General features: G+C 33.0%; 1 protein-coding gene across 1 annotated transcript in view; it reads left to right on the top strand.

Moving 5' to 3' along the window:
- WDFY3 (WD repeat and FYVE domain-containing protein 3) overlaps positions 1-13,811 on the top strand; it is a 108,798-nt gene that overhangs the window by 66,523 nt on the left and 28,464 nt on the right. Inside the window, exons 35-38 of the mRNA XM_051208673.1 lie at positions 216-458; positions 5,172-5,544; positions 7,185-7,959; positions 11,958-12,104. Coding sequence (XP_051071719.1) covers positions 216-458; positions 5,172-5,544; positions 7,185-7,959; positions 11,958-12,104 — 1,538 coding nt within the window. The remainder of the gene's footprint in view (positions 1-215; positions 459-5,171; positions 5,545-7,184; positions 7,960-11,957; positions 12,105-13,811) is intronic.

The raw sequence follows: 13,811 nt of genomic DNA on the forward strand, positions 1-13,811 counted from the left end.
TCTGGTCTTTAATTTTTGTAACTAAAATCTGTCTGTGCTGTAAACTTCAATTCTATCAATCTCCACAATCACACATTAAAAGTAAACTTTTTGTCCACTGAATTAAAGGTTACTCGCTGACAGTTATATATGTGTGTGCGGTTTCCAGATATCTGTTTTTTTTTTACCTTGATATATATCGTATCACATAAAATTAACATTTATTTTGTTTTCAGAATTTATCCTTTAATCAGCGTCATCTTGAAATTGAATGGGAAAAAATTGAAAATGAACTGACAAGAGAACGTGGTCTATGGGGCAGAGTTACACCGGATCCTTTAGCTAAATGGGAACTAGACCCAACTGAAGGTCCTTTAAGAATGAGAAAGCGTATGATTTTGAATAAATCATTCAATTTACGTTATCCTTACTTACCAAGTTATTTAACGCGTCTATTGCTTCGTTCTCCAAATAGTGATGTAAGTAATGTTTACTTTATGATCAATACTTGTTGTTTAACAGTTTCAATGAATTTATCAGCTGTTTCCTGATTAGGAAGACAAACCTGAACGTTTCGGTCTCCTATTTTCTAATTACAAATATTGCAGCCAAACTTCTTGGTTTATAGTTGTTTTAATCGAACAATTATAGTTAGTAACTTCATTGGCTCACATTTTTCAAGTAAAAAGCTTTACAGGTTGTTGCAACGTTAAATATTAAAAAAACTGAAACGAAAGCATCACAGTTGCTGACTCATTTTCCTTCTGATCTATTCTCTGAAGAAGTGAGATGCAACTAGTTCGTGTATCATACATTATATATGGTATGGATAAAAACAAAGATAGTCGCAGCAGCTGAACTGTTAGGATGATTTCGCTATTGAAAATGACTATTGGTATTAGATTTATTAAGTTTATTTCTTAATAATCACAATGTATAAATGCATATTACGTAAACACTTGTTGCAATACTACGTAATTGGTTCTGGGACTTCCTTCCTCTGGTTAGTATCTGTTTTTTTACGGAGTGTAGTTGCTATCTCCTAGCGAGGCTACAAGCGAAGTTGAAAGTTCATCGTAGTGGCAAAATTCAAAGTATTGAATAAAGGAAATCGTATTATTATTATTATTATTATTATTATTATTATTATTATTATAACACTTTACTCATCTCTTTTTGTCATCAATGTCCGTGTGTAACCGACTGGATACTCCTAATTAGTTTTCAAGTCAAGAAATGATACTATTTTCGGCATAGCGATATATTATTTGATATCATTATCAAACGTTAAAGGTATCTATAACAATGATGGAGAATATTTAAGGAAGCAATTCAAGGATGAAAATGATTAAAATCATTATGATATTCAGCGGTATCGAGTGATCAATAAATTGAAATATTTCTGTTTAAAATTGATAGATTACATTGTATGTAGTAAGACAATCGGAAAAATTTGTTAAAAAAGTGAACATTTCTAGTAGTTGACGTTGATGTTAACTTAGCGACATATTTGATGGAATACCATTCATAGCTTGAGGTTTTTTTTTTATTCAAATTCACTTAATATGTACCACTGTATCAATTAACTGGAGAAGTATCAAACTCTCTAAAACAACTCAGAATTAACGTTTTCTTAATAATACAGAATGATATTCAAAAATTCAGTTCGTTAATTATCATGATAGATGGAATCATATGATCAACCCGTTTGATGTACACAATTTTTTCCATGTACATGCATATATTATTGAATATGAACACTTCATAAAGCTGATTTTAGTGTTATGTTGAAGTGTTGTTTATTTATTTATTTATTATTATTCAACATTTGACATCATGTTGTAAAATAACCTTTGATAAAGTTCACATCAAAAATAATCTTTCTGAGCATATACATATTGAAATTGATCATTTTTGACTAATATTTCATTCTGAAGTTGATTTAGAAAAATTCTAGGGAATGCTATGAAGTTCGCTAAAGCTATGGTATACATAAATATATAGGTCAACTAGACAAGTTGAAAGATTAGATAAAAACAAAGATAAGCATAACAATGTGAATCATACCATTCTGGATAACAAATTAGTATGTCCAGAGTGGATTAAATGTAAATGCGAATTATTTTTGAAGACAGCTAGGTAAAGGGGTTCAAACGTTAAAACTGTCACCCCAATAAAATTGATAATTTGAAAATTGATGTAATTGGTTGCTTAAAATGGATATTAAAGTCAATTACTTGTGCACTATGTTTTTAATAACAATGAGCTCTAGTAATCACGCTATCAATAGTTTAGGTTCAAGTCCGAATGTAGTTACAGACTGAGATAATTTGCTTCTAAACACGTCATATCTTCATATATTTGGAGAAAAAAAAGTACGCGTAGACATTTGATCACATATATGAATGACACTCAAACTAATCACCGTTATTTTGATATCTATTTTCATGCCCTCAAGATTTATCGTTATTGATAAAAAAGCTGTAGTCGTTTTTGTGTCTGATGGCCGACGATAATAATGATCTCGTTCCACGGATATATTGTATTAAATCATTTCAAAGCCTCGAAGATTTATTTACACAGTAATTCATATAACCGGTAGATTTAGGAGGAAACAGTTTGACTTCTGATAAAGAGTTACGAACGGTAATAACTCGGTGATTCTGCATACTGGATTAAAACGGTGAATGTAAACGACAGGTAATTTAGTATTTTAAAGTACGAGGTCAGAGTCAGTTTAAGTCGTCGCCTTCAGTTGCTTGCAATTATTGTTTGTTATCGTACAATAATATATTCAACAGTTTAATTTATGGGACGTTTTTCTTAACTTATCATTACTAAGCACTAATGTTGACTGTTTATTCATATTAAAGAAAGCAAGAGGAAAATTCTTTAGCAAAATAATATGAATTCATTTTATTTCGTTTATTTGTCGTCGGCTGTTTACTACCTGTAATATTTAAAGTGATAATTAAAAAAATGGGTTCAAATTACATACATAAAAGAGTTTCTTTGGTAGTTGCTTTGATTACACACCAGCATAGTTATAGCAAAGGTGTAAATAAACTTTATAGACTGAATAAAATATTGTAAATGCATATCTTACATAAAAGGACATTCTACAACATTGATTGCAACAAGAGCCCAAAAGCCTAAGAACTAGTGTTTCATATAATGATTAAACTCTAATAATAGATAATAATAAAGTGAATAGAACTTAGTTAATTAAAACAAGATTACTGTTCGTAATAAAAAGACGTAATGATGTATTTCAATGAAGAAAGAATTGAACAAAATTTTCTGGTGTAATTAAAAAATGTTTGTGACCGCAAAGAAAAAAACAATGTCCTTTTGAACAAACAAATCAGGTTTCTGATACTTGGTTTTGGTAAACTTCAGAAGCAATAATTATCGGGTGCCTAACTAAGACTCGTGAACTGCAAACACGTGAAAATCAGGCTGGTTTCAGACCTGGTTGTGGCTGCATTGACCACATATTCACCGTTCGTCAGGTTCTAGAACACAGGCATACTTATCGGCGTTCGACAATGGTGGTCTTCCTTGCCTTAAAAGCAGCATTTGACTCGGTAGACCGCGAGATTCTGTGGCAGTGTCTGTCATTAAAAGGTGTACATCAGAAGTACATAAACCTTGTAAAGGCTCTTTACTCGAACACTACTAGTCTAGTGAGAACCTTTGTCGAACTGTCATCTACGTTTGCAACCTCAAGTGCTATCCGTCAAGGCTGTCCACTTTCTCCATTTTTGTTCAACTTCATCACAGACCTACTGATGGAAATAACATTCTTGTCGACTGAATTCTCGGGTATTGATCTCCCACCAGGAGGTCTTCTTATCGACTTAGAATACGCAGATGATATAGTCCTGTTTGGTGAAGACGCTGGTAAAATACAGAATCTTTTGGTAACACTGAGGAACGATGCCAGAATGTTTGGGGTACGTTTCTCTCCCTCTAAATGCAAGATGTTGCTTCAGAACTGGTCTGTGTTAACACCTGAAGTAAGGATAGGGAGTGAAGTAGTCGAACGCGTTGACAACTTTACTTATCTTGGAAGTTTGACCATCCCTAATGGGTTGGTGTCTGACGAAATCTGCACGGATTCGAAAAGCTCGTTTGGCTTTTGCCAACTTACGTCACCTTTGGGGAAGGCGAGATATCCGTCTATCAATAAAAGACGAGTATACTGCGCAGCAGTTCGTTCCGTTCTACTTTACGGCTGCGAAACATGGCCATTAAGAGTAGAAGATACTCTTAAGTTACTAATATTTGACCACAGATGTCTTAGTAATATTTCTGGCATCTGCTGCGATCACCGGGTAAGTAATAGCGAGGTTAGACACAGGGTATTAGGGAACGATGGTAAATCAGTTGATGAGGTTGTGAATCTTCATCGACTGAGATGGTTGGGTCACGTGTTACGCATGCCCGAACACCGATTACCACGACGTGCAATGCTAACCGGTGTTGAAGATGGTTGGGAAAAAGTTAGGTTCGGCCAAACCAAAATGTGGTATCAGTGCTTGAAGTCACTAACCTCTAGTCTGAGCCATTTTAGTAGATGTGGACTACTTGGTTGGGGTCCGTGTGACTATCGTAACCAATAGTTGGAGACTCTTGGTGACATGTCTCAGAATCGATCTCAGTGGCGTCGGTGTACACACTATTTGTGTTCCTTTAAACTAAGAGATTAAAACCACTTCATATCTTTTTTTCTACGAACTAATTCTTTCTTCCTGTACTGTGTCCTTATATGCAATCTTTCTTTTATATATTATCACCATTGAATTAACTACTTTATGAATCCGGTGTTAATCGTGTTGTGCTAATGAGGTATGGCAACTTGGACCGATGTATATATGTGCCTGGTCCTATGTTGTAACTGAAGACTGAAATTTCAGAAGACTGGCGCTTGAAAGATCACAAGATCTAGACCTGATGTCGTGTGTTCAAGTGATATTTGGTTATTTCACTGTTTAAAGTTGTTTTTTTCTCGTGTTATTTCATGATTTAAACTTTTTATGTAGTACAATTTTAAGTGTTATTGTATGGATTCATGAAATCACTGGTAATTGGTTTAGTTTCAAAGTTAATTGTTTCAAATTCTTATCGTGTTGTTGAACTGTTTTTTTTTCCGCCTACAGAATTTTTGTCAGTGTTTTATTTCTTTGCAGAAGTATCATCCGTATACATCAACGCTAACCAAAACGCGAAAACCACGTAGTCGTGATAGTAAACTTTATTTCCTTAATTACAAGTCAAAAAGTTTACTTCATGAAGATTACGGTCCTTTAACGACATGGTTACAACTTAGCAAATCTATGAAACTGGAAGAAATCATTGAAATTTTAGAGGAGGCAGACAATAATGCAACAAGCCAAACATCACAGCCTAGTGAATCGTGTTTTGATGGCCCCGTTTCAACTGATATTGATCAACAACAAAAACATACAGATGATGACGATAGTTTGAACTGTTGTACAACAGTAACACCAGATTCTGAATTTACCGAATTAAGTCAGTCGTTGGATCCAGAGAGTTTGGAATGTGAGTTATATATATATCACGCATTACGTGACTGTCATTTATTTTATTATTCTGTTTCTCCGTTAAACTTGATTGATTATCTTCTGCTTATAAAAAAACAGTCGGTTGTAAGTTCAAGGTGAGAAATCATACCATCTGGGAACACGTACTTGCATTATAGATCAAGATCATCATCAGTTTTTGCTATTCAAAGAATGTTCATCTATTATTACTGGTTAACAAGCTTTTACCTTTTCTTTAAAGTTGCTCTTCGTCAGAGTTTTCTAGTCAAAGTTTAAAATATAAACATGTAAACTAAGTATGTAGTTATGTAATACCTGAATGATATAATTATATTAAAGTATGTAAAAAGACAGAATTATTACACTAACAAGTGATATTCATTTTTCATTCTGAATCAGTCAGTTTATAAATTTGAGCCAATTATAACTTTTTGTACTATAATCACAAAATTATATTTGTACTCAGTAAGTATAGATAATTTATTACTGTAGCAGTTGGCGTCTAACGAATAGTTACTTCACGTGCTATGCAGAGTAATGTGAAGTCTAGAAAAAACAAGAACAAAAGAAAAGGTAATTCAATGACCCAGCAAGTGCACACAATGCACTTACATCTACTACGAAAGGCAATAAACATCAATACCGCAAGCCTCAGATTAAGACAATCTTGAAATTAAAACTAGAAGTAGATAGTTTAACTCTCTCTAATTACAAGATTTTAATATCTGCTCTTTTTTTCTGAAGTACGTGATTGATTAGCTGTTTTTCTTTCCAAATTTATTGCTGTTAACAAAAATGTTATTCGTTATATTTTGAGGTTTTTTTCTTGTCAGTTATTTGCTAAGCAAAGTTGACAGGATAAGTTTATTTTAGAAAAATACCTCCATTTCAGTATGAACATGGTTATTGTCATATCTGCAAAAATAGAATACATTTCTTTTGATTTTTCATGATCGGTTAGATAATTTATAAGAGCATTTATTTATTGTACCAGCTTATTAACTGTTCTGCTTATTGGCTTTAGGATCCAATGATCATGAAACAAACGCCTATTTATCTTTGAGTTTCTTGTAATCTAGTGTCCAATGAGAAAACGAAATGAGATTGTAGATCTATTTTCTATTGTTTTATTGTTGTTCTTATTCCGATACTTATATAACATAATTTGCATCGTGTAACTGACTACACAGTAGCACAAACTTCAGGTAGACGTTTGTGCTGATGATGTCGTTCAGATGAACGATGAAAGCTCCACGACCAAATCCTCCATCTCAGAGAACGGAACTCCACCAAAATCATTCACCTGAGCTACGTTGTAGCTGACTGACTGACTGACTGACCTGAGCTACAAATCTCCACCATTTTAGAATATATTTACACACTATATAATTTCAACTTGATTAACCATTTTGTGTTCTTCATGGTTCGTTCTGTTAACTCTTAAGTGGATTGGCTAAACATTTACAATTTACAAAGCATTTATATCGAATAACTGCTTTAATTTATCTTTAAACATCTTTGATTTGTAATGTAGGGATTATTTATTATTATTTTTATTATCAACGTATAATCGAACAGTTCTTGTTTATTTCCGTTTATTTCTTCCTTCCTCCTCTATCTTCTTCTTCTCGTCCTCAGTATCATTACAAGAAACAGTTTCATTAATTCGTTCAACACGAAATTCTGTATGCGTTGATCCACATCTGCGTAGAAATGATGATCTTGACGAATTAGTGACTATTTCAACCCAATCATTTGTTGAAGAACCGGATGAATTCAATTCATATTGTGATATTGTTGATGATGTCGATTCATCATCATCATCGTCATCATCTAAACAACAATTAGATCAATCTGACGATATTCGTTGTTCGTCAAATCTAAATACTAAACATCAGCAGCAGTCACATTTAATAAAAGATACTTCAAATATCAATATACATAATAATACCACTACTAGCAGTAATGCTACCAATACTACTAATACTTATCAAAATGTTATAAAGGATATACCAAATCCTATGAATAATTTTATTGGTACTAATGAAGATAAATTAGCTGGTCATGAAGCTATCTTGCGTTTATTGGAACCTGGTGAAAGATTACATGTTATGTATCGTTGTGCACGTATATTAGGTTTAGATATATATGAAGGTTTATTATTATTTGGTAAAGCTCATTTCTATGTTATTGATGGTTATACGTTGATAAATACACGTGAAATAGTTGCAATCGATTCCTTACCATCAAATATTATTCATGAGCCAATTGTACCATGTGCTTTAGTTGGTACTGTGGCAACAAAAAAAAGCAATAATAATAATACTTTGACTCGATCATCTTTTACACGTGTAAATATGAGTTCAACAGATTTATGGAGTTCCGGAGCTGTTAGTCAAATAGCTGGAAAACAGTAAGTTTCTAATTTGATTTATTTATTTTACTAAATCAAGTTGTTTTCTTTTTCCATGCTTTCAATGAATTTCATTATGGTTTGTAGCTGATATGCTTCTATTCAAATGTGGCTTATTGATTAGATTTGTCTGAGATTATCTTTTTTCAATGTTCAATAAAATTGAAATATCTAGCATTTTCGTTTTTGGTCCGATCAATGGGTTATTGCTGCATATAAAGAATGGTTTTTCACTAGAGTTTTCATTCCGATCATCGAAAGCTGTTTACACATATCTTCTATGAGCACAATAATGTGCAACCAGATCATCTTAACTTGCTGAATGAAAAAGCAATTAAACTGAAAGTTAGAACTTGAAATAAAATCTTCAGCGACAATTGTGCACTTACATACCATTTTCATCTAATAAATGAACGAATAAATCTTCAAAAATACTTTATAACTCACACACGTTGAACATTGAGAAGTAGATAAGGAACTCCTCCAAGTGCCCTGGTACGACCGAGGGTAGGGAGAGTCAGCTCTCTCGAAATGCTCTCACATGACCACTCGTATACAGCTACTGCCAAAGAAGTTTTACTCACTGCCTTCACGCGCCGGGGGTGTTGTTTACGAAATTGAAAGGACGAAAAGTGAATGTCCGGTGTTTTAACCAGGTTAGTGGATACTGAGGATCCACCTAGGGGAGTTGAAAAACCTCGATTCCAAACAGGTGCTGCACATGGACCCTAAGATCCTGAGGAGAAAATGGCGTATGAACCAATTGTTGATCACTGGCCACCATGGGACTACATCTCCTTATGTTGATCCACTGCCTTGTGGATCAAATCTTTAGGTCGAAGGTTCCCGAGTGTGACCTCTTAAGAAATTCACCTACTTCGGTCTGGGCGTCCGGGCAGCCTATACACAAATCAAGTGACTTGTGTGGCACATATGTAGTCTTTGCCCCTTTGTACTAGTTTCTATGTGTTCAAATAAATCAGATAAGGAACCTAGTTTATTTTCATTTGGTCTTAAATATTTAAATGACGGCATTACGTGATGATATTACTTACTTACTTGATTGACTACAATGAGATATCCGAAATCGTTTAGTAGTTAAGAAAATTAAGGCTTTAGTTAACTAATATTCAATGACTATAACTTGTTAGGCAGTTCAAGAAAAGTAAATGATTGAATTACCTTTTGGTGAGTGTAATTACATTTTCGGTACTTGATTCAACTTTAGTTCTACAAGATTCACTATTGTGTTATTATTAAGATCTTTCTGTTTCGATTATGTTTGTGACCAAGTATCAGTGTGAAGCGAACAACAACATATGTTTGCTCTTTAATAAAATGTGTCCTAATTAAGAAGCGTTTTCCATATTTCATTAGTTATAAATTAATTTACAGATCCACAAATTCGTGAACGATGAACATTCTCTTCAATAAATTTACATCAGGTTTTACATGTGGAAATTCAAACTATTGGTCTAAGGGAATAAATATGTTTAGGGCAAATAAATTATTATAAATGCAAAATATGAATTTAGTGTTTTAAAGTGAATACGTTTCCTAATGTTTTGATAAGTATGTAACTTATGCTTAATTCCGGTCGTAAATCAAATAAAGTTGTAACAGTAATGGGAATCTTCATATCAGTAATGTAGGGTGACAGAAGTAATCAATACCTTTGTTCGATCAGGGATGATATCATGTATAAATAATATGAATTAAGTAAGAGACATTAAAAATGAAATGAATGCCAAATACATTATTCAAATGTTTAGGGAAAATAATAATAGCTGAGTTAGACAGAGTTATGAAAGTAGGCGTTATTCTTGTTTTTATTATTCCCTATAACCTGGATGGCTATTTCTTCTCCCATTTAACAGAATGGGAGCGTGATTGCTATGGGTTGGTTACTGTGAAGAAGGTGGATTATTGAGAATGATTGATTTTTCACTGTAGGACATGGGCAGTGGGATCAAATTGTTTACAATTTTCTATGCTCTAAAACGTTTTTACGAGGATGGGAAGATCAATTTCTAGAACGTTGGCCTACATAACGCTTTACACAGAAACAGTTGAATCGATGATTACACAGAGTTGGGGCTAGCCTAGATAATCTATTTTTCACTATCGGACATGCATAAACCTTGGTCTTTTTTTGGTACATTGAAAACCCTGTCGACTGTTCTGCAACCTAGCATTTTACTCGATGCATCATTTCAAAAATCTTGATGTGTACATTACGAGTTTCAATTCACTGTTTGAATATATTGCTTTGTTATGTCCTTTGTTTGCCCACCAGTCCAGGCATTAGATATACAGAAAAGTTGTCACGAAACTAGTTAACGTCTTTGATAGTCTAACCTACTTGGCGTAACCTGGAGACTGGGTGCGCGAGTTCGGTTGTGACCAATTTGGCCTTGTGGGCCGATCACCAAATGGTCACCGATTATTCGGGGGACGAAAAAACGACTTTAGTGGAAAAACTACATTTCCGAATCAGAATAAAATGTGTTGTCCTAACTCAAAAGGGGGTGTGAATAACAATTATATATATATATAAAACAAAATTAGCAAGCAAGGCTCATATTCAAATCACAATAATTTATGGGTGAAAGATGTGACGATTATCTATGTATTAGACGGAAGCTCGTGATTTAGTGAATGAGTAAGCCACGTGAAGTAAATGTTAGTACTTAAAAATTCAGCTTACTAATGCCACAAAAAACATCTTTTGTTATTTTCACTTATCTTTGATTTCTTCTCTCAGCATGCTATGTATATTATTATTTACTCTTTCTTTCCTGGAAACTCAATTTTCCTTGTTATTAATGTATTCAAACAACAAGTTTATGTGTTTCATTGATGTTTGAACAAGAAAAGTTGCAAAACACTAGTAGACTTAATTTCGACCGTTTTCCGTAATTGGAATGCTAAATAATATTTGTAGAAAGTAGAATTGCTTACTTTATATCATAGTTAGCTTTACAACTTTCAAACTAGGATAATCTTGAAAAGATTCCCCATTACACAAACGACCATCAATTTGTTTACAAACTCTCCCATAAACATGGAATCAAATGTTCTTTTCACGTTCAGAGGTTATTTTTCAGTAAAAAAATACATTTTATAAATATAGCACATGATATTTTCTCAGACGGCAAAATTTATTGAAAATGTCATTAGTTTAAAATAATGTTTCAGTGAACGGATTGGATAAAGATTAAATTTTGTATTATGTACGAATTTTGTTAACCTTTTTTGTTCCCTTTCGAGCATTGGTTTTGTGGATATTAGATATTCTATGATAATTCTTCAAATAAATGGATGTTGACTTTTTTGTTTCTCTCTTTTAATCTTTGTAAAATTTTACCTTTTTAGCTCTTTCCACTTTTTATATGGTAATAATTCCTAATTATGAAACTAAATAACAATGAACTGATAAGACTTAGTTTTTTAATAGTTGAATTCATGAGTCGATCTAAGCTAGACCACCATTGAGAACCTGGAAGCACTGAACGGCCGTTTCATTTTAGTATGCGACTCAGCTGTGCGCATCCACGATCCCGCATGAGGGACTCGGACCCAGGACTTTCGGTCTTGCACGTGAACGCTTAACCTCTAGACCACTGAGTCAGCATTTAAGGGTATTAATGTCTAACTTCAATTGATCCATGATCTTGCGCAACTGTGTCTCTACTCGACACAGATTGGGCTCCACTGGTTTAACGAACACTAATTTCTTTTTCATCTTTATAAATTAAACACTTAACTCTGTGTGTAATATCATTTGGATATGTTAACCTAAAAACATTTATTACCCGGTTTATCAGTTCAGTGTAATTAATGCACTGACACTGAACTATTTATTTTAATAAATATAAATCATTGAATAGTTTTTTACAGTCTATTTTAACCCTAAAAATCATCACTGTCTATATTTCGATTATCAGTCTTGTATGTTTGTGTGTTAATGCAGTCGTTTGTTTTGTTTTTAATTACAGATATTTCAAATTTCCATATGAAAATATTCAAGAAGTACACAAACGACGTTATTTACTTCATCCAATCGCATTAGAAGTGTTTAATTCGGATGGGCGTAATTTTTTGCTGGCATTTAGTAAAGGTTTACAAAATAAAGTTTATGAATGGTAAGTGAATACTTAGTGCGTTTAGTTTAGTGTTTTTATGAATGGTTTTATGTAATTTCTAGGTAATGCATTCCATATACTAATATCAGCTACGTAACTGATAAAAACTTGGAGATTACTGGACCAATACCTCATTATAAGAAGGGATTTCTTATGAATGCCTTTACAGGTTGAAGCTCCAAGGGCTTTGCGTCTCGTAGCGAAGTCTGCTGGTTCTTTGCTGTGATACTGAGGTATATTATCGTTTATTGCCATCTTCAATTCCATATGTCCTGTAATTTCTCGTCTAATAGCTGATTTGGTTAATTTTGATAGTTTGTGATTACGTAGTAAAACGTCAATATTCCTTTTTTTACTACCATGCCACAATAATAAAACGAAATAAATCTAAGGTTAAGTAATAAAGGAGTCGAAATAATCCAGTAACATAATGAGAAGGATTCAACATTGAGAATGTAGTTTGGAATGACAAAGTATTTACGAAGGAGTATTGGGACTAAAGATCTAGAACAAGATAGACAGTGAATGCTTTTGGGTTCTTATGTCCTATTGTAAGCCATATTAACCAACGACTTCAAACGCTGATCGCGATTATCTCATTAAGCTCAACCAGGTGGCCTGCATTCACCAGCATTGATCAGATTAATGATTAATAACTTCATCTACATAAATCACCTTTTTAATTTGATTACCTCTTTCTTCCACTCTAGACTTAAATTATTAAACATCGCGTGTCGAGTTTAGTGATGGTTGAGTGTATTTAATATGTGTCTCAACTGCCTCCGTTAATGAAGGTTCTCTACCATCTGATCAACTGATTTGCTTTCTTTACCTATTACCCTATGCCTAACTTACTTATTGTTCAGTCTTTTACTAGTTAAACTAGTTAGCACATGGTTTTATAAACTATTTATTACAAGTCAAAAGTAATTTTCATCGTAATCTACAATGAAATACTCATCCACTCAGTAGTTCAATTTTTCCTTAACTGTATCACTTCAATGGTATTATAGATACATTGCTTTCAAATTATTTATGTTTTACTTATAGTTAAAAATAAATCTATTTTTCTTTTTTAAAATATGTAATTGTAGATTTGTTCATTTATTTATTTATTTATTTGGAATGATTATTTCGGAAAGTCATTACCTTTTTGCATGACTATTAAATTAAAAACTGTTCGTTAAGTAAATCGAAAAATGTGTGACATTCAGATTATGATAAAAACTTTTTCCACTTTTTCTTATTTTTACGTGTCATCTGATTGATTGATTTATTAATATACATATTCTTCTTTACAAATCTTGAATTACTGTGTTTGCCTGTAATAAGCAAGTAACGATTTAAACAGTGAAAACATTTAACTAACTCTTAGCTCTTTACATTTCTCTACCATTGTTGTAAAGCGAGACAACAAGCAGAAGGAATGTGTGTTTCTTGAGAGAAGTTACTTAATATTTACATAATACATATACATAGCCTTAAATTGTCTATTTTCACCTTTCGGGATGTTCTACCCTCTGAATTGTCTTCTCGTCTGGTCTCTAAATGTTCTGCTAACGCTATACTTTCAATGCTCTGGAAGTTTTCACAATTGTTGCGATTTTGATGCAACGTTCCACTACACACTATTTACAAACATTCTTGTGAGTAGCGTCCATTACACTTTTACTATTGAGTTTTATTACCAGCTGTCATCAAATAAAC

The sequence above is a fragment of the Schistosoma haematobium genome, chromosome ZW (genome assembly GCF_000699445.3).
Source record: "Schistosoma haematobium chromosome ZW, whole genome shotgun sequence".
Taxonomy (NCBI): domain Eukaryota; kingdom Metazoa; phylum Platyhelminthes; class Trematoda; order Strigeidida; family Schistosomatidae; genus Schistosoma; species Schistosoma haematobium.